This window comes from Auxenochlorella protothecoides (assembly GCF_000733215.1).
Source record: "Auxenochlorella protothecoides strain 0710 unplaced genomic scaffold scaffold54, whole genome shotgun sequence".
Lineage (NCBI taxonomy): Eukaryota > Viridiplantae > Chlorophyta > Trebouxiophyceae > Chlorellales > Chlorellaceae > Auxenochlorella > Auxenochlorella protothecoides.
Genome location: NW_011934258.1, coordinates 469,001 through 490,973, shown reverse-complemented (window position 1 = coordinate 490,973; position 21,973 = coordinate 469,001). Strand labels below are relative to the sequence as shown.

Here is a 21,973-nt window from a genome sequence, read left to right as displayed (position 1 = left end):
CCTTTGCGGCGGCGAGCTGCCTCACCCAGGCCAGGCTGGCCATCAGCTGCGCGGCGGCGCTCGCCTGCGCGGCTTGCGTCTCCCGCGCGCGCCCCGCCGCCAGAGCGGGCCGGGCGGGCGCCGCGGCTGCGGCCGTGGGCGCGACGGCGCGGGGGCCGGGCGCGCCGCCCATCGCATCGTCCACGCTCGCGGCCGCCGAGGCCACGTGCGCGGCCGCCAGGAGGGCGGAGCAGGCATCCGAGCCGTAGGCGGGGCCTCGCCGGGGTCCGGCCGCGGCGGGCCCCTGGCCTGCCGTCGCCAGGCTGGCGGTGCGCAGGGTGGTGGGCCGTGGCCGGTACTCGGGGGAGGAGAGGCCGTCCTCGTGCTCTGGCGGCGCGGCGCCGCGACGCCGGCCGCGCACGGGCGAGCCCCCGCGGGGCGCCGCGCCACCCTCCTCCTCATCGTCTGCGTCGGTGGGTGGGTGGTTGGGTGGAGAGGGCCTGCAACTGGTGTGCGGGGCGAGGCGCGGCAGCAGGCATGTGGCCCGACGCCAGCCCCAGGGACCAGGGATTGCCGTGCCGCCACCCACCCTGCCTCACCGTCAAAGGTGAGGTGTTTCTTCAGCGAGGCGTCGCCGCTGGAAGAAACCTTGGCGGGGGCGGAGGGGCGGTTGGCATGGCCACCCTGGCGCGCCTTGACCCTCAAGCTCGCGGGCGTCGACTGTGGGGGCACTGGGTGTGGTGTGTGGGGGGGGTGGGGGCTCGGTGATGTCGTGGGAGGTAGTCTACACACGACGTATCGATCATGCACGCAGTACCCTGCCCCGGCGTCGGGCGGCGCCACACGCACGCTCGGGACCCCCCCGGGAACCCTCCTGCTCACCTCCAGGGACTCCAGCTGGCACCAGCGCGCTCGGACCTGCTGCGCGGTGCGGCCTTCCATGAAGCGGCTGATGAAGCTCCAGCTGGCACCTGCTCGGAGACAGGTAAAAGGAGTTGGGGCGGGGGGGGGGGGGCGGGTCGGCAGGCAGGCCGACCCTGGATTTCCAGACCCCTTCCGCGGAATCACCGCGCGCAGCGATCAGCCGGCCCTGCTCCCTGCGCCACCCACCATGCTCGGCCACGAGCTCCCTCAGCTTCTCGTCCTCGGTGGGGTGCCAGCTGACACGGCGGACCGAGGGGTCCAGATGGCGCCGCCACCTCCCCATGCACTGCTGATCCGTTCTGCCCGGTAAACTGTGCACGGAAGAGGGGGAAGAGTGAGGTGTAGGGGAATGTGGCGCAGCTGAGGGGCCGGGGGGTTGGTGGGGTATGTGGGCTCATGCATGCTGGCTTCACACCGGCAGGGTGCATGTCAGGGGTCGGGTGGCTCTCATCCAGGCTAGCTGATAGGGGTGCAGCACGAGCCGTGCCGCCACCCTTCCCGAGCCCGGGCTCCCAACCAGGCAGCCTCAGCGACGCACTTGCGCGAGATCTCGGCCCAGCAGCTCCCATACTGCCGCACAAGGCTGGTGAGCTGGTTGTCTTCCGCTTCTGTCCACTTCTCCCTGGGGAGGACGAGGATGAGGGGAGCTAGGAAACCCACTCCAAAGGTGAAGGGTCAAAGACTGGCCCGTGGAGGAGGACACTGCGACACATAGCCATGGTCTTGCCCCAATGCCCTGAGGTGCCGAGGGGCCACCCCCATACCCCCCCCCCCAAAGAAAACCAACGCACTTGCTGATATTGGGGTTCACGCGATGGCGCCAGCGCTGCGCGCATTGCTGCCCGGTCTTGGTGCCGATGTGGCGAGCCACCTCGCTCCAGCGGTTTCCGTGGACCTCCTGCACATCGCGGAGCCCACGCAGAGTGTTAGCGACGAGGGAGGAAGGTGCAAGCGCTCCCGGACGCGCGCAGCGCCTCGACAGGACCCGCATGCAGACCGGAGTGACTCCAGGACCAGTCCCACCTGCCATTTCGCCAGGAGGAAATCTTCCTCTTCCGTCCACAGCCCCTGTGTCCCGGCGACAGACGGGTGGCGGTGGGTGAGCGGGACGGGCGCCAGTCGCGCCACGGAGACGAGATGGGCCCACCAAGGAGCCTGATTCGGGGCCAGTCGTGGAGATCGCGCATCCCCATGCCCTCCTACCTTGGCAGATGTCATGACGGGAGGCTCGTAGCTGCAGCGGCCAGTCCAGGCGTGCCTGCACAGCCGGCAGCCAGTTCAAAATATGAACCAGCTCAGGATGACCTCTGGACCGCCCGACACCCACTTCGGGTCAGGAACAAGAAGCGTCTTCCGCAGGAGGTGGGGTGCGGGGTCGAGCAGGTTTGGTGCAGCGTTCAAGTTTTGGCCGAGGTTCGACCCTGGAGAGTGGGTCCCTTTCACTTGTTACCCCAGGGACCTTCGCTGCGGATCCCTGGGATCTGCCGAGGTGTTGCCGCCCTGGAAGCATACGCTACATAACATAAGGATCAGGAATGCGAGGATTGCTTGTAACAGTCTTCCTGGGGGCATCTCTCTACCTGTTCGTACAACCTGCAATGACGGGACTCCTGGGTGAGTTGTCGTGCCCGCCTCCGAGACTCGATCAACTTGCGCCGTTCGGGACAAGATCACCGCTTGCTCAAATGAGAGTTTACCCACAGAACCGAAACCTTGGCACACTGGGGCTAGCTGCCGTGCCGTTCCCTCGGTCTCTTTTCTCAAGCTCGACGCGTTTGCCCTCCACACCGATAGGCGGATTCAGCTCCAAACCTGCCGGAGAGAACGACGCGCGCGTGAACCAGGCAGTCGATGTAGCAACCAAGGAGGTAGGATGATGGAGATGGGCGGCATGGGGCGGGGGTGCTGAATGTGAGCCATTGCATGGTTTCACTGGCAGGGACAGATCCATGCCACACCTTCCCATTCCGTACTCAGACCCATGCTGACCGCACCCACGCACAGATCAAAGGCAAGCACTCCTCCTCCACCTCGATCTCTGTGGAGTCTGTCGAGACTCAGGTATGATGAGGAAGGATAATTGTTCTCGCAAGGAACCGCGCAATTGGCAGGTTCCTGTGAACACCATCAAGTGCACGCTCCCTCTCCCTGTATCTCAAGGTCGTGGCTGGCACAAACTACAAGCTACGCCTGAAGGCGTCCGATGGCGACTCCCACACGCGCTACGAGGCGGTTGTCTATGGTGAGGGACCTCTGGCAGTGGTAAAAATCCTCCAGGGCAATGTTGTTTCACCAGTATTCTACCATTGCTTGCCTCTTCCCATGTCACCGGATTTTGCATGGACAATCTTCGCTCCAGCCATGCACATGTTGGTCTACATGCGTCGCACATGTTTTGTCCATGCATCTTGACCATGCACCCCGACCCGCCCATCCCTGCGCAGAGGAGCTGCCCCATGCCGGCGGCAAGTTTAGCCTGACAGATCTCAAGGCCATCGACAGCCCCGAGAAGGTGTAGTCTGCGCAAGGCTCTGGCCCCGCTTGCATAACCACCCTGTGCTCTGTGCCCGCAAGTGGCTGTGACTGACTATGTAAGACATGCTCTTCTGGGAATCATAGAAGAATGAGCTCGAGGCAGGGGGTGCTGGGGAGCAGGATTGCCTGGAAGGCCCATCGCCCTGTCCGCCATACCTCAACCCCTCCTCACCTCCATTTGAATCCAACCAGGACTCGGCGAGCTCAGGCTCGGGGGCCTCCGGGTCCAAGGAGGCAGCTACATTTGCTGTGCAGCAGATCTCCTCCCAGTCCAACTCGCTGATGCCCTTTGCACTCAAGGAGGTGTGCTGCAGATTGGGCCACGGGGTTAGTTGGGGTGGCTCCCCCGGCGTGGCGTGGCAGCTGCCCACCGACGGGGTTGAGGCTGCAGCGAGTCATGCTTTCATGGCTCCCATGTGGAAGGGGTAGATAGGGCCCAGCGTTTCAGCCCGTTCCCGGCCACAACCTTATGATAACCCCTCACAACCACAGATTGTGAAGTCTGAGGAGAGCAAGGAAGGCGGCATCACCCTGCACCGCCTCAAGCTGAAGCTAGGCCACACGTCCATGGACGATCAGACATACGATGTAGGAGGGGGGGGGTGGCTGACTGAGTGTGCAGGGGCTTCTGACCTTTGGGAGTGAAATTCAGGTCCAGCCTATGTCCTTACTGAATGTATCATCATCTACGCATCAGGTGGAAGTTGCATCCCAAGACAAGGGCTTTGAGCTTCGCAAGAGCCAGCCGACGTCATGATTGCACGGTTCCCCTCTGAGCATGCCTGGCCCCTGTACCTGCTCCTGTGTGTATCCTATAAAGGAATTAAAGCATATCAAGATCTTCATAAATGTCTGACAACCAGTCATCGGGGGCGCAGGAGAAGCGGCCCATGGGGGAGCAGAGCGCTAGATGTCACCCACTGTTGGGCTACCGGCGGGCGGGGTTCGACCAGCAGAGGTCTGGGACGGAGGGCATGCCCACTTTCGGACAGGCTGACAACGTTTCCCCTCCTGGTGCCATCAGAGTGCCAAGCAGAGTATGGATGGCTGAGCCCACGTGGCAGCAGATACCAGAGGAAAACTTGAAGGGGTGTGCAGGCAGGTGCCCTGGGAGCATGCAGGACCAGGAGGTGTGGCAGCCGCAAAGGAAGTTTTGGAGTACGATGTAGAATGGAGAGGGCAATGCCTGCCGTACGGAAGTCGTCGGGCGGTTCCGAGGAGGGTCCAGGGTCGAAACCAAAATAGCTTGGAAAAGGGTAGCAAATCACGCGCCAACATGAGAAAGGAACGGCGCCCATTCTGAGTCTGATGGATAGGGATGGGGACACATTGTTAGTGGGGAGCGTGCATGCACAGGGGGCTCATGCGTGGGAGGCTGCTCATGGGTAGGCTTGGGAAAACTGGGAGCTGGATGGAAGGGTGTGTGTGGTTGGAGTCCCCTCGAGCAGACCGGGAGCCCAGCGAATCCCCCACGGCACGGCCCCTGGCATGCAGAGCCTCGTCGACGGCAGAGGGTCTCGTGGCGCGATCTCCCAAGGCTTCGCGGCGCTGAGCGGGGAGGCAGGCCCCCCCCATGGCCACGCACGACGAGCAGGGGCTTCGAGGTGTGCGGCGGGCCGCCGCGCTCGGGGCGGCCCTGCCGACCGCAGCCGCGCTGCTCGCCCCAGTCTACCACTGGCAGACGGCGTCGGTGAACTGGAGGTCGCTGGGCAGGAAACAGGGCGCCGGGGCGGCGGCGGCGCAGTGCGTCGGCGGCTCGGCGGCGCCGGGGGGGGCGCCCGGCGCCGCCGGCCGGGCCTGGAAGGGGAAGGGCGGGTGGGCTCCGTGGGGACTCACCGGCACCCGGGCCTGGGCACAGAGGCCGGCCGGCCACACGGCATGGGGGTGCAGGCCGTGCGACCCCGGCGCGGGGCCCGCGGGGCCCCAGCCGGCGGCGCCCCAGCTCGCGGCGGCGTTGGCCGCGCCGGGCCAGGCGGGCGTGCCGCAGCTGGCGCCGCTGTCAGTAGAGGAGACGGAGTGGGAGCGTGCGATCATGTGGCCGACGGAGGCCGGGGTGCAGGCGTGCTGGCGGACGCGCGCCAGCGCGCGCCAGGGCTCGTCCTCGGGCTCCAGCGCCGCCGCCGGGGTGCGCGCCTCGGCGGCGGTCCCCCGCGCCACCTCCCGCAGCTCCTCCATGGAGTGGGCAAAGAAGCAGATGGCACGCGCGCAGCGCGCGCCCTCCTTGCACAGCTGCGTGCGGTACATGGTGGGGTGCAGCCAGCACTCGAACACGCCGTGCGAGAAGGAGCAGGCGTCGCCGCGCTTGCACGAGCCCTGCGGTGGAGAAGGAGGAGGGCGGGTTCGGTGGGGAGGGTGGCACCAGCTGTCGGCGCAGCCTTCAGGGAAGAAATGCGACCCACATCCCAGCCATACACACCTTGCGGAAGTCCGGGCACGGCACGCCCTGGTAGCAGTAGCGGCGCGGGTCGCGCCGCCGCGCTTTCTCGTCTGCGGGTCGGTGTGGAGGGGGAAGGGGGCGATCCAAGAGGGCACGAAGCGAGCAGGCGTGATCTGGGTTGGCGAGCAGCTCCAGTGCGCACGCCATCGAGGAAAACCTTCCCTCCTTCGTTCCCCCAATCTCAGGCTACTGTACCTGGATGGCCATAGGGGCAGTCGGTCCAGTCGTGCACCTCAGCTAGCCGGGGACACATGTCGATCTGGGGAGGGAGGGGGGGGAAAGGGCATGGGCGACCAGGCCCTTGCAGGTGAAGGGACGACCTGGGGTGCCTCTAGGCCACCGCGAAGGGTCCTTCAGTGCCCAACACTGATCCCAGGATACCATTCCCCACCCAAAACATATGCAATGCATCCCCGTCCGTACCTTGAATTGGTACATTCGGAACTCGTCGGTGCAGTAGCACTCCTTTGAAAGCTGGCTGACCCTCCTTCCGTCGGTTTCCTTTGGCGCGGGATTGGCCTGTCCCAGACATTAGGGATGAATCGGTTGCTGGTGGTAGGACATGGTGTTGCCGCATGACTGGCGCGCCCGCGGCGCCCCTGCAAAGCCGGCAACCCGTACCTGAACCTGCGTCAGGAGGTCCCCGGGCCGCTGCCCGGCAGCATTAAGGGCCTGCGTGTCGGCCCCCGCGGCAATGAGGGATGCGATGATACGGTGTGTACCGGGTCCTGGGCTGGCGCACGCATCGTGCAGGGGGGTGCAGAGGTCTGTGGGGGAGGGCAAGCGGGCCGCTTCCCGTGCCCCGGGCAGCACCAGCAAAGCCGCGACCACCCTAGCGGCCCCGCCCTGCGCGGCGAGGGCGAGCAGCGATCTGGCCTGGCACTGCTGTTGTGAGTCGAACCAGGCATAGAAGGGGGTCCCGGCGGTCGGGAGGCTCTCCAGCAGGCAGGGATTGTCGCACTCAAGCGCTGCACTCGCTTCGGGCGGCAAAGGGTGCAGGGGCCCCATCCTGGCCCGTGCTGGCCTGCACCAATACGAAAGTTCGGGTGCTAATGCGAAGGAAGGGATTGAGGCCGGAATACGAGGGCACAGGGTCTTCCTCAGGCAGCGTGCGGCACACGTCACTCCGGCCCGTACAAGATCTGGTGGCTCAACCCTCGAACCACGAGGCAAGACAGGCGGGAAGAGTCGGGTGGCCGCCTGGTGACACCAACGAAGACTTCCTTCGCTCCTCGATCATCAAGTAGATTGAAATGGATGTTCAGGCGGGGTGTCGGGGCCCCGCTTGCGTCGAAATGTTGCCCTTGATGGGGCCGGGACCCGATCGATCCGGTGACATGGATTCGGTCGAAAGGGCCACTGCTAGTACTACACAGAACGGGATACGCATGCTGATGAAGCAGTGCTATAATCTAAGGAGTGAGTCGACCCCTGCTTACTTTTCAGGGATACAGTCTGTGAGAAGCCATGATCGCGAATACCGCAATACAGTGCACAGTTTCCGGTTGGCATCATCACCAGAGACACGTCGAAGCGCAAACGCTGGGACCGACCGAGCCGACGGAAGGGGCGAAAACTCACAGTACTTCACTGGGAGTCGTGGGAAGCGATGCATTCAAACCGGCATGCCTCAATTCAATGCAATGGAGGCGGCCCGCCCACTCGGGATTCCTGTCCACTGAAGCCGCAGATCCGCTTGCCCAGGGCGCGGGGGGTTCAAACGGATTCGCTCGCCGGCTTCCCCCCCGTCCACGGGTCGAACACCACCTTCACCCAGCCCTCGAGCCGCTGCTCGAACGCTTCGTACGCCCGCACGCCGTCCAGAAGGGGCAGCCGGTGGGTGATGATTGCTGTGCTCTCCCCTAGCTCCCCCTTCGCAAGGGCCGGGAGGAGCTCCTCGAGACAGGACCTGCGGCGGTGGGTGGGGCAGTGGGACCCAGAATCACCGTGCCGGGTCGCACCCTGCTCGTTTGCGGCAACCCAGGCCGGCAATACCGTAACCTCAAGAGAATACGGCCTGCCACACGAGGACTCACCTCGCGGGGCACCTTCCGGAAGCCAGGGTGGCATTCTTGTTGTACAGATCAGCCGGGGTGAAAGGGAAGCCGGGGTCTGCGTGCAGCGCCAGGGCGGGGCCGGCCTGAGTCAGTCTGTGCCCATGCACGCCTGTTTGCTACCCGCAGGGCACCTTTGCTTGCACTCTCGCTCCGCCACGCGTCTGCACAGCGGAGGGTGGGAGCCGGGGCACACCGGCAGAGGCGCAGGTGTGCCCCGTCCAGCGCACCCCTCAACCCCCCCCCCCCAAAAAAGAGCCCTTCCCATCCTCGCCCTTCCTCGCCTGTGTGGCAGCCGACGCTGGAAACGACGCCCCCGGGCTTCAGGAGGTCCAGGGCCAGGCCCAGGGCCGGCCCGGCACCGACGACCTCCAGCACCACATCCGCGCCCTGCCCCCCCGTGGCCTCCCTGCAGTCGGTGGTGGGAGGTGGGGAGGGGAAGGGATGGGTGAGGGCAGCGCGGACCGCAATGCTGATCGGTCGATTTCGCCGGGCATGCGCTGCCGCCCGTGCTGCCCCCGGCGCCCCTCCACAACCCCCACCCCACCCTTACCTGACCGCGACGATGGGATCGCACTCGGCGCTGTTCACCGGGGTCGCACCCAGCCTGCCCGCCAGGGCCAGCCGGCCGGGCACGCTGTCGATGGCCAGCACGGCGCGCACAGCGGGGAAGCGCCCGGCGGCGGTCGCGGCCAGCAGGCCGACTGGCCCGCAGCCTACCACGGCCACCACCACGCCTGTGCATGGGGGAGGGATGGTGGTGAAGAATGGCTGCAGGCGTGGACCACCTAACGAAGGATGCCCCGCCCGCAGTCGGACGCATGGCAGGTCGTGGTCCCCACAGCCTTGCCCAGCTTCAGCCACCTGGTGCGGCACGGGCGAGCCCGGCGTTGCGCGCGCAAAAGTAGCCCGTGCTGAGGATGTCCCCGGCCAGCAGCGCCGCCTCGTCGCCGACCCCCGGAGGGATGCGCACCAGGGTCGACGCCGCGAGAGGCACCCTGGGAAGGATTGCGATGCGCGGTGTGGGAGCCTCTCGCTCCAAAGGTCTTTGGCAGGCTGGGAGACGACGCGCTGGGGCTGGGCGGGCATGCAGTCTCGCCCGCAGGCCACACCTGCGCCCAGAATGGTAATCTCACCTGATGAATTGCGCCTGGGCGCCGTGCAGGCCCTGCCCATTCAGCCTCCAGCCGAAGAGCTGGCCGGCATCGCAGCGGCAGGTCAGGCCCGAGGCGCAGGGGGCGCACACGCCGCAGCTGGTGGTGAAGGGGCTCATCACCCTCGTCCCCGGGGTCAGAGTCGTGACGGCGGGGCCTGTGCGGCAGGGGGGAAAGGGATGAGGGATGGAAGGAATGAAGGTTCAGGGGGCTGGGTATGGTCTGCATTGCAACACTGGGGCGTGCGTGCTGCAGTGCCTGCTCCGTCGCTGCTGGCCGTACTCTCATTGGACCGTCCATGTCACCAGCCACTCCGCCCTTCAGATCGGTCTTCGTCCCTATGAGGACTCCAGTTCCCACAAGTAACTTACCGACCTCGACCACAGTGCCCACGAATTCATGTCCCATGATGGTTCCCCCATCGGTGGCCTCCTTGCCACGGAAGGGGTGGAGGTCACTGCCGCACAGGCCTGCCAGCTCCACCCTCACGATGGCATCCGTGCCGGCCGCGATGCGGGGCACAGGGCATCTCTGCACCTCTATATGGTAAGGAGATTGCAAAACAAGCGCGTCCATCTGCCCCGAGGCAGGCGGCCAGGCGGTGTCGATGGCGGTACACATGGTGGGTGGCCGCGGCACAGGATGCGGAGCGGTCCCACCGCAAGTCAACAATAACAGGCGACACAGATATCCAGTGACACACGTTCTAGCGGAATTGCATGCGTGCTGATCCTGCTATTCTCATGCCTGCCAATATCGAGGGCGTAGATGCGATGGCATGTCGGAGCCACGATCACCGCGCGCGAAGATCGGCACAGGCCATGCCTCTCAGTGATGTGGTGATCGCAGACCCTCCTGTGCGCTGTTGGGGCGTGTGTTATCCGTAAATTATAGGTAGATTGCATTTCAAGGATTCTGGTCGAGTAACTTCGGTCAGTGGAGCTGCAAGGGGTCCACCTCCCAAAGGGACCCTTCATCATGCCCCATCATGAACTCTCTGGCTGGTGCGGGAAGCATGCCGGCCATGGCATTCTGGATGCTGGGTCTTTTGACTCTTGCTATTTGCTAACAGCCGTGGGGCCGGCGCTGCTGCTGCTGGCGACGGTGACGCTGGGAATACAGGGCCTCAGGCTCCATCGCCTCCGCGCCGTCACTCGCACATGGCGCCCGCCCGGCTCCCACACCCATGTGCAAGCCGTTCTTGCTGGCATCATGGCAGGACTGCACCTGGCAGCGTTCTTGATCTTCGCAACGCAGGCACGCTGCGGGGTTGCATGAATGAGGGGAGGATGGGAGGGCAATGCAGTAGGAGGAGAGCGGCAGGAGCGGAAATGTCTATCTCTTAGCCCGCAATAGCCAAAGACTTCCCTGAGTCTCATACGCCCCTGTTTCACATCTGCAGTACGTCAAGGTGCCCTACCTCATCGGCTCTTTTGCGGTGCTCACCGTCGCTTGGGCCGTCATCCTGGTGAGGCAGCTGTGGGCCAGGGCACATGCAAAGCCATGCGCGGCATCCTTTGTGCCTCAGCCTTGCACAGGCTGCATGGCTTGTGAAAATTTCGCGCCGTGCCATGCATGTCGCTCCTGTTTCAAGAGAGCATGCCCCATGCCTGGTCCTCTTCACCAGCTTGCACAGCATCGCACCCCCGCACACCCAACAGACCCTCCTGCTGCTGAGCATGCGCTGGCGCGTCCAGGCACGGCTGAAGCCCCTGGCTGCCGGGGTCGCGGCCCTGTACGCCCTGCTGGCCTACAGCGCCGGGCAGTATGCGTGGCATGGCCGGGGCCGGACCCCATTTGAGTCACGCTCTGCCCTGGCAGTGGCGCTGGGGACCTTCCTGGGGGCAGCCTGGTTTGCCTCGGCGGAGACCCGCAAGTGGGTTTGGTGGGGGCATCGGGGCGGGCTGGGGCGAGATTCGAGGTCCTTGGGGAAGGACGGCTCACTGGGCATGGCCACCCACTGCGGGGTCATGGGCTCCTGATGTGATCCGGCCACGTGAAGCCTCCAATGTGCCGGCCTGGGGCTTTTGAGCGCACACTGCCCTCAAGGATCCAGCCACTGCTCGTCTGCCAGTGCCATCAAAGCCTCGGGTCTCTTTGATCCCGGCGCCTACACTCAAACCCCGCCAGGTTTGTCGACCCCGCCGAGGACGAGGCGCTGATGGAGTCATTGCTGGGGGACGTGGAGGCGCCCGTGGGGGCCTCCACGCACTGGACCCTGGCGTCCAAGAACCGAAAGCACAGCTGGGTTTCGCTGCTGGCAATCGCGGCCAAGTACATGTGGCCCGAGGATGTCTGGCTCCAGGTGGGCGGGATGTCCTGCCCAGGGCCGGGATGACTCGGTCAGGTTGGTGGGACATGGAGGGGAGTGCGTACCCATACCCCGTGACTGGGGCGACTCTGAAACATGGGAGCAAGGCCCTCCCTGGTTGTGCAATGAGCTCACTTGCCCACTGTCTGGGTGTGCATGCCTCGCTTCCTCCACCGAAAGAAACCCTCTGAAGAACCTGGCACCCGCCTCCCTGTCCACCCTCACAGGTGCGCGCGTCGGTCTGCGTCCTGCTGGTGGTGGCCATCCGCCTCCTCAACCTGGCAGTGCCCTTCCTTTATAAAAAGGTGATGAGGGTGGAAAGAAGGGAGGATCAAGGGTGGGGCAAGAGGGCTGTAAGGTGGCATGCCTGTATGGTGCGACCCTCAGTCCCCGGCAAGAAGCTAGGAATGATTGTGTGCCCTCACAGCCATACACGCCTGCATCGCCTGTATCGCCCCCGCCCTTTCCTCCGCCCCCTGCGTCAGGTCGTGGACGAGTTTGCGGCGTTCTCGGCCCGGACGCATGCGCAGCCGCCCACCCACTACACGTTCTGGGAGGTGAGGCACCGAGGATGGAGTGCTGGGGCTTGATTGTGCCGGTTCAGATGGGTGGGGTCCCAATCGGTAAGGGCTGGGGGATTGTGTACGCTCGCCTTTGGCCCGGTGCTCTTGTTCCAAGGGGCTTTTTATGGCTGGCGCTGCCCGGCCATGTGGCTCTTGGTGGAACCCACCGTTTCCCCACCGCACCCCCCCTCGACCTCCCACACCCACTCGCAACAGACATTCTATCCGTACGTCGCGGCTTACATCGTCGTCTACTTTTTCCAGGGCGGGGCCGGCGGTGGGTCGGTGGGCATCATCAGCAACCTGCGCTCCTTCCTCTGGATCCCCATCTCCCAGAACAGCTACAGGTCTGAACTGGTTCTCGAACGGAGGCAGCGTCTTTGGCATTGCAGGGTGGTCCATCATCACAGTTCAGGCCCTAGATGGGGCACTGGCGTCCTCGTCCAACATCCCTCTGCCGTGTCTGGGCCTGGCCCCACCCCTGTGCCTGGCCCCCTCACGCCACGCCTCCCCACCGCGCCGCTCCCTCCTTCCTCAGGCGCGCCACCCTGGACATCTTCACGCACGTGCTGGACATGGACCTCACTTTCCACCTGCACCGCAAGACGGGGGAGCTGCTGCGCATCATGGACCGCGGTGAGGGCCGAGGGGTAGGGGGCCCTGCTGAAGGCGGGAGGATGCGGAGGCCATGCGCGTGAAGCCCCCAAGATCGCTCGACTTGACCTGCAACCGGCAAGCTGCAGAGGACCAGTGCGCGACTCAGGGGAGCCCCCTGCCATCTTTGACCACTCCACCGCCACACCTGTCCGGGCTCCCACACACCTCCCCAAACAAACACACCCCACCACCCAGGCACGAACTCGATCCAGACCATGCTGAGCACGGTGGTGTTCTCCATCGGCCCCTCCATCTTCGACATCGCGGCCGCCAGCATCTACATCGCCCTGTCCCTCAAGTTCTGGATCGCCATCATCGTCTTTGTCACCCTGGGCGGCTACATCCCCGTCACCATCTACCTCACCATGTGGCGCGGCAAGTTCCGGCGCGAGCTCAACCGCCTGGACAACGCGGTGCGGGCCAAGGCCGCCGACGCGCTGCTCAACTACGAGACGGTCAAGTACTTTGGGAACGAGGGGTTCGAGCGCGCTACCTTTGCGCGCGCCATCGACGACTTCCAGGTGGAGGACTTCAGGCTGCAGGCCTCCCTGAACCTGGTCAACGTCGCGCAGTCCTTCATGATCTTCGCCGGCCTGGCGGCGGGGCTCCTGGTCTGCACCCAGGTGTGGCTGGGGCTGGTCTGTTGTTTGAGGGGGGAGGTGAGGGTAGGGGGGTTGGCCGGGGGGGGGAACACCCGGAGTGTGAGAGTGTGTGTGATCACGAAGGGACCACTCCGGGATGCGGGGCTGCACAGCTGTGGGCAGGACTGGAATGGGGGGCTCTTCATAGAGGCAACGGGCTTGACCCCCGATGTGGCTGCGTGTGAGATTTCTGGGTACCCTTGGGAGCGCACGTCCAAAAAGCGCCCTTCCCCCGGCGCTGCGCTGCCCTGACCCACCCTGGAGCACCTGCGCTCTGCACAGGGCATTGCCGATGGCAGCCTGTCTGTGGGAGACGCCGTCCTTTTTGTCACGTGAGGACCAGGGTGTGTGGCGGGGTGGTCGTGCCCCGGACTTGTACTCGCGCAAACCCGCGATCTGGGCATGCAGGCAGAGGGGTTTCATTGCACTGTGTTCATCCAAACAGCATCCTCCGGTGTCTGGTAAGAGCTTCCTTCTGCCTGGTCCTTGCGCGCTGAGCCAAACAGGAATTTCCTGGTCAAGTACCTGAATGCATGTCATCCGTACCCCCCCCCCTCCCCTTTGTTCATCCTCCTCGCCATGACAGGCTGATGCAGCAGCTGTACGCGCCGCTCAACTTCTTTGGGACCTACTACCGAGTGATCCAGCAGTCCATGATCGACATGGTGAGGGCGGCTTGGAGGAGAAGAGATGGAGCGCTGGGTGGCTTGAGGGTTCAGGGCTCTCCATAGCTGACACAGAAGCATCCGGCCAATGCAGGCCTGCCCCCTGCCCTCCTGTCAGGCCTCGTACTCCACTTCAACCCTCCAAACCCACCTGCCCGCACCGCAGGAGAACATGTTTGAGCTGCTGGCCAAGCAGCCCAGCATCAACGACTCGCCAGGCGCCACCGACCTGGCTGTGACTCAGCACGACGTCAGCTTCAAGGACGTGTCCTTTGAGGTGGGTATGGATGGAGCGGCGAGATGCGAGGCGGTCTGTGGGTGTCGCGCAGGGCGGAGCTGCCCTCCGACGCAGCCTGGGTAGTCTTTCTGGCGCTGCATCACCCGCATCGACATCATACTCCCCGGGCTTCTCCTCACACCCTTCCTCCCCCCACTCCCAATCATACCCCTGGCCGCAGTACCATGCGGGGACCCGGGTGCTGAGCAACGTCAGCTTTGCCATCCCCGCCGGTAAGACGGTGGCCCTGGTGGGGGCCACCGGCTCCGGCAAGTCCACCATTCTGCGTCTGCTCTTCCGCTTCTACGACCCCTCCGCTGGTGAGGCTGGGGAGGGTGTGGGACCAGGCTCTGTGCCTGTTGGGTCCAGAACGGTTTGGCCCAAGCAGGGGCCGCCTGCGCCCTTCCTGAACCAGTAAGAATAGAGTCATTCAAGGCCGAGCCACTGTGTTTTACCCACGTGGCCCCATGTGTTTGTCAGAATGACTAGAGGACGAGATGACAGACCCAGTCCTGGAACCCCCCCCAATCTCCTCCCCCCCAGGCGGCATCTATGTCGGGGGCAAGGACATCTCGCATGTGACCCAGGCGTCGTTGCGTGCCGTCATCGGCGTGGTGCCACAGGACACCGTGCTCTTCAACGATACAGTGCGATACAACATTGCGTACGCGCGCCCCGACGCCAGCCAGGAGGACATCGAGGCCGCCGCGTCCGCGGCCTGCATTGACGAGGTGATCAAGACCAAGTTCCCCATGGTGCGTACGGTTAGGAAATGGGGGTTGTTGGATTTGGGGGTTGTTGGATTTGGGGGATGTTGGATTTGGGGTTTGTTGGGATTGGGGTGGGGGGGGTGGGGGGGGAGGAGATGAGGTGGGGGTGTTGAGCATCAGAAGGAGGGGGTTGGGAGGGGAGCGAGGGGGATTCAATCCGAGCTGAAAGTGAGCAGCGGCTATGCAGTTACATCCGAACATGAGCAGAGACTCGGTTGCCTCTCCAGGACCCGGTTTGCCATCCAATGGGCTGGGGGAGTGTCGCCCCTTCTTCCTGCTGCACCCTCTCCCGGCACACCTGTCTCCCAGCCCTCCCTTCCCATCTTCCTCTCTCCAACATCCACCGCACTCAATAACACAGGGCTACGACACGGTGGTCGGGGAGCGGGGCCTGCGACTGAGCGGCGGGGAGAAGCAGCGCGTGGCATTCGCGCGCGCCATCCTGAAGAACCCTGCCATCCTGGTGCTGGACGAGGCAACGTCCTCGCTGGACGGGCTGACGGAGGCGCGCATCCAGGCCAGCCTGGCGGCCCAGCGCGCGGACCGCAGCGTGCTCATCGTGGCACACCGCCTGTCCACGGTGGCCGACGCCGACGCCATCGTGGTACTGGCGGAGGGGCAGGTGGTGGAGCGCGGCAGCCATGCGCAGCTGCTGGAGTGCGGCGGCCTGTACGCGCGCATGTGGCGGCGCCAGGCTGAAGCCGCCGCGCACGGCGAGGAGGAGGGGGGGGCGCCTCGCTCGGGCCCGGTCTCCGCCTCGACCTCGGGCGAGCCGCTGAGTGCGCTGGGGAATGGCGCGCTGCCGGGGCCACCTGCGCTGTGATCGATGGGAGGGTGCTGGCTGTGCTGTGGTGCACCGATTCGCCCTCCAACGCTGCCTCGTGAGGCGCCGACCGACCATGACGGGGACGGGCGAGCTGGCGGGGAGCACAGCACTCTGAGCGGCGGCTGTGCCGGCCACCAGCGCCCCCGCCCCCTGCTCCCCCCTTTGAAGACCGCCATGCAGGCCGCCCGTCCACTCCCTCTTTGGCGTCGGGGTCGATTCACAGAGCATCCCATCGGGGCGCATTGTAACGCTTGCAGCTTGTCACTCGGCGCGGGGGCCGTCATTCGCATCCGCCGCCTTCCTGCCCTTCTTCTCGCGGGGTAACCGCATGCCGGGCAGCACCGGCTCCGCCTCCGACCCGTGTGTGATGGGGGGGACCGTCATCTCTGTGGAGCAGATGATGTTGCGGGAGCTGGACTACCGCACACCTGGCCGGCAGGAGGTTGCACTGGCCTGTTGGAGCACCAGGCACTCCCAGGAGGGCTGCGTGCAGGCGGCACCACTACACACGCGTCTCCCAACCCCAACCCACCCAGGTTCCCACGCTCATTGGTTGCGGCCTGCACCACGTGGGTTGTGATGAACTCGGCAGCCTCGCTGGCGTCGTGCTGGAGCTTGGCCAGGGTCTCTGGGTCCCGCTCTCCACGGGACTCCTACAAGGGGCAATGGGCCACTCCAAGGACAGGCTCAGCATCGATGCATGTCGGGCTCTCGCCAACATGCTTCTCGTCCCCGCGTGCCTCACCTCGAAGCGCGATCGGATCTCTTTCAAGGCCTCCGGCAGCATGACCGCGTCGCCCTTGAAGGCTGTGCAGGCAGACAGGGGCACTTGGTCGGTATTCCATGGAGATTGCACATTATTTAATTTAAGTCTACAGTCAACCCACCTCTGTGGCATGATTGGAGCAATCGTTTGTAGAGCTGGAGGCTTGTGGGGTTGCTCATGGTGCCCTCGCGTGCGTGTCGCGACTGCCTGTACTTGATCGTGAGGATATTCAAAGATTTATTGTTTGTGTTGGTTGAATGGTCTCAGGTGTCCAAAGTTTGATTTCATGCAACGAGCTTATATGGTGGGATGCATGTGTTGGCCTTGGATATCGGGCGCGCCTTGTCGAGGTCACTGTCGCTGGGAAAGATCCTTCGTTACAGAAGTCCAACCGATTGCATCATGGCAACACTCTCAACAGGGGTGGCTCCGGACTGATGCCCAATAAGGCACCAGGAGGTCCAGATTACAGAAGGGGAGTACTCGGTTCTAGCACAGTGGGTACTAGCACGATGGGATTGCTTTCAGAGGGTCGGAGGTAAGTGGTGGCAGGTGGCCTTGCGGATCCCACATGGGCGGGTGTTCTTGCCTCGCTGTGCACTGACTCCTCACTTTCCATTTGCCTGTGAAGGAGGAACAGAACATGGTCCGTCACACCCATGCAATGACAGCCTGTTGCCCGCGACACAGCCCACATGCATGCCCACACTTGCACCATGGCACCACCTACGGTTGCAATAGCTTGCGAGGTGGCACTGGCATTCCCCCCGTTGGACTGCGAGTTTTAGAGGTATGGAGTGCGTGGGGAGTATGGACGCACGGCATCGGATCTGGAGCGCCGCCTGCGATGCTGCTCTCCCTCGTAAGCGTTTCGCAAGCAGGCCTCGAATGAAGTCGGGTCACCCCATGCTCCCCAGGCCCTTCCGCCGGCACTTCCCATCCTCCTCATACCTGAGCATTGGCGTTGGCACTGGCGTTGGCCGATGCGTTCGCAGGGACTGCACAGGTGGGGATCTGCACGCCGGCGGAAGTGGCGGCCTGGGCCACGGCCTGGGCGAAGGCAGCGGCATTGGCGTTGCCGCCACCGGCGGCGTTGGCAGAGGCGGAGGCGGAGGCCGAGGCCAGGGCGGCCTGCACGTTGCCGCAGCACTGGTTGGCGGCCTGGGCAATGGCCTGGGCCGCAGCCTGGGCGGTGGCTCCTGACGCCCCACCATTGGCATCGCTGATGTGTCGCAGGGAGGTAAGGTGGGGGGGTAAGCATGCAATTTCTATGGTCATGTGAGTACAGGTGCAAGAGCTGGTGGACTTGCCGGCGCTTGGCATGCGCCGGTTGGGACTGCTGAAACCTGGCATTGAGTTCAGAAGTCATACAAAAAGAGAACATGGCATACCACCCCATCGTGCAACATTCCCCTCCCAATGACTCACGCAAATGCAGAGGCGACGGCGGTCGCAGCTGCTTGAGGGTTGCTGCACAGACTCTCAGCTAGGGCCTGCAGAAAGTAGAATGGGGAAGAGGAAGGCTGAGCTGATCCAGGATACTAACCTTGCCACAACGAAACATATGTTCTATGTATGACTCATCCTCTCAATGACCCTCGCAAACAACAGACAATCCCCAACATGGCACCCCGATCGTCAGCATGGCGCACCTGCGCAAAGGCGGAGGCAGAAGCAGTAGCACCACTGCCCCCAGTCGCGGAAGCCTGGGCCACAGCCTGGGCTACAGAGGCGCCCTTCCCCTGGGCGATCGCCTCGGCCAGGGCCTGCGCCGTGGCCTGTCCATCTGCGCCATTATGATTAAAAGGTATTTGTAAACGATTGAGGGCCAAAGTGCACCTTGGGGTCATTCCTGTAATTGGATCGACCCGAATCCGCGACATGGGGACGACGGGCGTCGAGCAACGAGGCATGGAAGCTAGCATACCCTGCGGCCGTTGGAAAAGCCATCGCATCCGACGGAACCTCATAGACGCATGACTCACTTCCGCTGGACTGCGCCTGCGCAGAGGCCTGGGCAAGGGCCTGTCCATTGCCCGACGCGACGGCCGAAGATGTAGCTGACGCGGTGGCGTCAGCCAGGAGCTTCCGGGAGTGCCCTGCGAGTGATCACAGGTCGACCACATTACTGGAGCGCTACATTTTCACCTACGACCAGTTCGCCATCCCAGTGCAGCCTGTGTCGTTACTTAAATGCGGAGCGCTCACCTTCAACTGCGGCAGCCGACACCAGTGCCAAGAGCAGGATGAAAGTGAGCTTCACCATGATGGAATGCAGTGTGGGTTTGATGTAATTGTGTGAACTGAACTGAAAAGATCCCGTCCAATGGTTCGCAATGAGTATTAGTATGGGGCCATCTCGGAACACGCCTCTTCAATCTCTGTCCTAGGTTCCAGTAGGTCATGTCAATTTGCCACGCTGCAGGAGGCCTCGGATCTGCGCGTATCTTCATCCCTCGATCGGCCATGTCAGCTCGCACCCCGAACTCTACACCTTTCAGCCAGCATATAATGTCTTTTGACATATTCAAATGGCGTGTCATGCTCGGCTGGTGGGCCATCGGTAATGATTATGGCAGTCGCATTTGCCCACGTGGTAGAGGGGAGCCGAGCGGAAGCATTGCGGCAGGTTTCATACCAGCCCAGAAACCCGGCCGGCACCAAGGGCTCCGAAGCATGATTCTCGGTATCATGAACATTTCGAGGCGTCCATTACAGCATGCAGATGCCCGCGTCGCTGATGTCAAAGTAGTGCCTTCCGGAACAAGCGGGCATGTCCCACGTGGCAACAAAGAGAGGGCCGGCGACCTTGGCCGGGGCCGCGGGTGCCAGGAGCAGGCGGTGCGTGACGCTGTCCTGCCATGCGCGGGGCATGAACTCGCGGTGCCCCAGAGCTCCACCCTCTGCGCTCGTACTGCGGTCCTGCTGGGGCCCTGAGCAGGGGTGGAGAGAGGTATCGGCTGTGCGCTGGCCATGGGCAGAATTTGATCTGAACACGATAGTGCATGCCCTACAACAATCAGCCAGTCGCCCAGTGCATCCCGTTTCATATTAAATGGAAGATCCTGCCAGAATGGCGTTGCATGCAGTCATCTGCGCCCCACAAAAGCCTTACCAAAGAGGCTGAGCTTGCTTGCGACCACGACCGCCTGCTTGGCGCAGGCAAGGTCGCGCAGCGTGCCCAGCGCACGAGCATGCATGGAGGCCCCCTGCTCGCCCGCTGCCGCACCGGCTGCGCGCTCAAGGTGGAAGAACGCCGCTACGTTGTCGACGAGTAGGCAGGGGGTGCCAGGCCAGGAGGCCATGAGCTCCCCCGCCGACTGCAAGCCATCCAGAAATGCAGCCGGGGAGGGGCAGTGCATCTGGGCAGGGAGCAGAGGTTGATTCGTGGGGGAACAGCTGGTGCACGCGTGATCATGCACACGGCGCAGTGGTCCCAAGGCGCGCAACTCCACCAACTTCCACGCATCTCCAGGCACGCCGGCAGCACCGCTCACCACATGCAGCCGAGACAAGGCATGGCCCACTTCCTTGTCCATATGCGCGTCGCTGTGCACGATCGGAGGGAGATGTGTACTGGGGACCGAACATCGAATGCTCACACAAGGGAGTTCCTGTGCTCGCGCCCAGGCAGCGAGACTGAGTGTGGACCAAGACATGTATTGGAAATCAAGCATGGCATCCAAGAGGGACATGCTGCTCACCTCAGAACCAAGCCTTGAGCTCCCTTGAGGCTTGCATGTAGTTGCTGTGAGTTGGTGAGGCCGAGGGCGCGGCTCAGGAGATGCTGAGAAAAGGTGCCAACCAGTCTCTACGAGGAGCAATGGGGCATGCACTGTGTCAGGTCAACACTCCCTCTCGACCCTCCCCATGACAGACCTGCAGCACCCTCAAGACGTCAAACTTCCCATCCAGATCCATGAAGAGGATGTTGCCTGTTGCAGGGACTTGGGTGACGAACCATCTGGGCAGTCTTGGAGCAATTCATGGCAGACGCGCCAGATACGAGGCAAAGGTCGGATCAATTTCCATGCTGGGAGAGGGTGGGGGTTGAAAGCTCTTTATTCCGGACTGAGGCAGCATCTCACCTTCTTCCCCGCCCACAGACCTCCCAAGGATGCAGTGCACGGCTATCTGCAGGGGAGCAAGTGCGCATCACCAACGTGGGTGTCTGTACGAAATTTCAATGAGATTCTGTTGCAAGGACACACTCGCCCCCAGCTCCAAACCCCATATACTGATACACCGTCGCCAAGCATCTCCATAGCGGATATTAAGTATACCTGGACCAGGAGGTCTGTCTTGCCGCTCCCTGAAGGCCCTGCCACCTCCACAACATGTCCTGGCCTCAGAGGGAGGGGACAGAGCCTGTCCAGCAGGGGAGTACCTGTGATGAGTGGCTCCAGGCGCACTCGACCCAGGAACGCCGCTGCAGTCTCCGATGGGGCCAGCCAGGTCACCCATTGGTGCAGGAGCTCGTGCTGGCTCATGAACCGCTCATGCTAGCCTTCGCTCCAGACATGACTTGCATCCGCATGCCGTGCATCGGGAAATCAATGCACAGTGAAGATCGTTGTAAGGCTACAAATATCTCCGAGAAAGAGCGTGAATGGTCAGAGCAGTAGTGATCACGGCACACAGAGGCAGCGATCAGGTCCCTCCAGCCTTGCCAGCAGGTTGCTATCTGTTGTTTTGATTATTAGAGCAATGCTTTCTATTTTGGGGATCGGCAGAGCAGTCAGGGCCGGTGCAGGAGGGTCCTGAATTTATTTCCGGCTGTCAGTCCACCCATAATCGTACACGAGTCTGGCTGTTCTCCCCGTGCAACTTGTCGAAAATCGCAACACGCCCTCTTCATACCTTTCTCGGCCTTTTGGCTAAGATCAAGTGTAGTATCTGTTCTTACTAGTCTAACAGCTAGTATCTTGTCCATTGGACAAGACATTTGTTAGATATATTTTTCTTGGCGTGTCGCCACCAGCCTAGTTCACTAGGTCGGCTTCACAGGCATCGCCTAGGCCTTTCACTCCCGCCTTGGTGGTGCAGCCTCAACCCCCCCCCTCCACCCAGTACCCAACTCTCCTCACCCATCACGACACAATCTGTCCCATGCGTTACAGCACTGTGCATATATACTCTGGCCAGCCCAACAGAAGCAATGAGGGGTGAAGGGGATCGCCGCCCACTACTGAGCCAGCTTCACGCTGCTGCCCACAAACCTCGCCTCGGAGGCCACCTTGCGCATGGCCCCCGACAGCCGCGGCTGCGGCGCCATGCTGGGCGCAAACACGGCCCTGAACCCCTCTGCGGAAGCGGATAAGGGGTGGAGTGGGTGCGTGACTGCGCGCAAGGCAGCGCACTCCCTCCCCTCGTGCGCACCCCTCCTCGCCGCACCGTACCTCCCGTGACACGCG

The 21,973-nt window shown here is 63.3% G+C and overlaps 8 protein-coding genes across 8 annotated transcripts in view; 2 read left to right on the top strand and 6 right to left on the bottom strand.

Annotated features, from left to right (window-relative positions):
- F751_4803 (Myb-like protein A) overlaps positions 1–1,894 on the bottom strand; it is a gene marked incomplete at both ends in the record, with an annotated part of 3,995 nt that extends 2,101 nt beyond the window's left edge. The window contains 6 exons of the mRNA XM_011400904.1: positions 26–72; positions 579–699; positions 862–950; positions 1,090–1,214; positions 1,442–1,525; positions 1,695–1,894. Of these exons, the coding sequence (XP_011399206.1) occupies positions 26–72; positions 579–699; positions 862–950; positions 1,090–1,214; positions 1,442–1,525; positions 1,695–1,894 (666 nt within the window). The remainder of the gene's footprint in view (positions 1–25; positions 73–578; positions 700–861; positions 951–1,089; positions 1,215–1,441; positions 1,526–1,694) is intronic.
- Positions 1,895–2,438: 544 nt separating this feature from the next.
- Positions 2,439–4,083, top strand: F751_4802 (hypothetical protein; the record flags this gene model as incomplete). The annotated part of the gene is made up of 5 exons (XM_011400903.1): positions 2,439–2,771; positions 3,064–3,145; positions 3,348–3,415; positions 3,631–3,741; positions 3,931–4,083. 5 exons carry the CDS (start codon positions 2,439–2,441, stop codon positions 4,081–4,083), a joined length of 747 nt encoding a protein of 248 aa, XP_011399205.1.
- A 1,023-nt stretch (positions 4,084–5,106) lies between these two features.
- F751_4801 (Zinc finger CCCH domain-containing protein 33) lies at positions 5,107–6,883 on the bottom strand (the record flags this gene model as incomplete). Its single annotated transcript, XM_011400902.1, has 5 exons — positions 5,107–5,751; positions 5,855–5,925; positions 6,071–6,134; positions 6,299–6,394; positions 6,497–6,883. The coding sequence occupies 5 exons, from the start codon at positions 6,881–6,883 to the stop codon at positions 5,107–5,109; spliced, it is 1,263 nt and encodes a 420-aa protein (XP_011399204.1).
- A 708-nt stretch (positions 6,884–7,591) lies between these two features.
- F751_4800 (putative zinc-type alcohol dehydrogenase-like protein YbdR) lies at positions 7,592–9,659 on the bottom strand (the record flags this gene model as incomplete). Its single annotated transcript, XM_011400901.1, has 7 exons — positions 7,592–7,784; positions 7,912–8,025; positions 8,126–8,338; positions 8,483–8,666; positions 8,794–8,927; positions 9,066–9,240; positions 9,455–9,659. 7 exons carry the CDS (start codon positions 9,657–9,659, stop codon positions 7,592–7,594), a joined length of 1,218 nt encoding a protein of 405 aa, XP_011399203.1.
- A 402-nt stretch (positions 9,660–10,061) lies between these two features.
- On the top strand, positions 10,062–15,790 carry F751_4799 (ATP-binding cassette sub-family B member 6, mitochondrial; the record flags this gene model as incomplete). Its single annotated transcript, XM_011400900.1, has 15 exons — positions 10,062–10,187; positions 10,486–10,551; positions 10,745–10,968; positions 11,214–11,388; positions 11,622–11,699; positions 11,880–11,951; positions 12,174–12,304; positions 12,496–12,593; positions 12,810–13,237; positions 13,538–13,587; positions 13,842–13,920; positions 14,087–14,197; positions 14,379–14,517; positions 14,741–14,952; positions 15,329–15,790. The coding sequence occupies 15 exons, from the start codon at positions 10,062–10,064 to the stop codon at positions 15,788–15,790; spliced, it is 2,451 nt and encodes an 816-aa protein (XP_011399202.1).
- A 264-nt stretch (positions 15,791–16,054) lies between these two features.
- F751_4798 (hypothetical protein) lies at positions 16,055–18,825 on the bottom strand (the record flags this gene model as incomplete). The annotated part of the gene is made up of 4 exons (XM_011400899.1): positions 16,055–16,179; positions 16,326–16,446; positions 16,539–16,600; positions 18,768–18,825. 4 exons carry the CDS (start codon positions 18,823–18,825, stop codon positions 16,055–16,057), a joined length of 366 nt encoding a protein of 121 aa, XP_011399201.1.
- A 446-nt stretch (positions 18,826–19,271) lies between these two features.
- Positions 19,272–19,921, bottom strand: F751_4797 (DNA repair protein XRCC2; the record flags this gene model as incomplete). Its single annotated transcript, XM_011400898.1, has 2 exons — positions 19,272–19,492; positions 19,675–19,921. The coding sequence occupies 2 exons, from the start codon at positions 19,919–19,921 to the stop codon at positions 19,272–19,274; spliced, it is 468 nt and encodes a 155-aa protein (XP_011399200.1).
- Positions 19,922–21,744: 1,823 nt separating this feature from the next.
- Positions 21,745–21,973, bottom strand: part of F751_4796 (Squalene monooxygenase) — a gene marked incomplete at both ends in the record, with an annotated part of 2,809 nt that continues 2,580 nt past the window's right edge. Inside the window, one exon of the mRNA XM_011400897.1 lies at positions 21,745–21,863. Coding sequence (XP_011399199.1) covers positions 21,745–21,863 — 119 coding nt within the window. The remainder of the gene's footprint in view (positions 21,864–21,973) is intronic.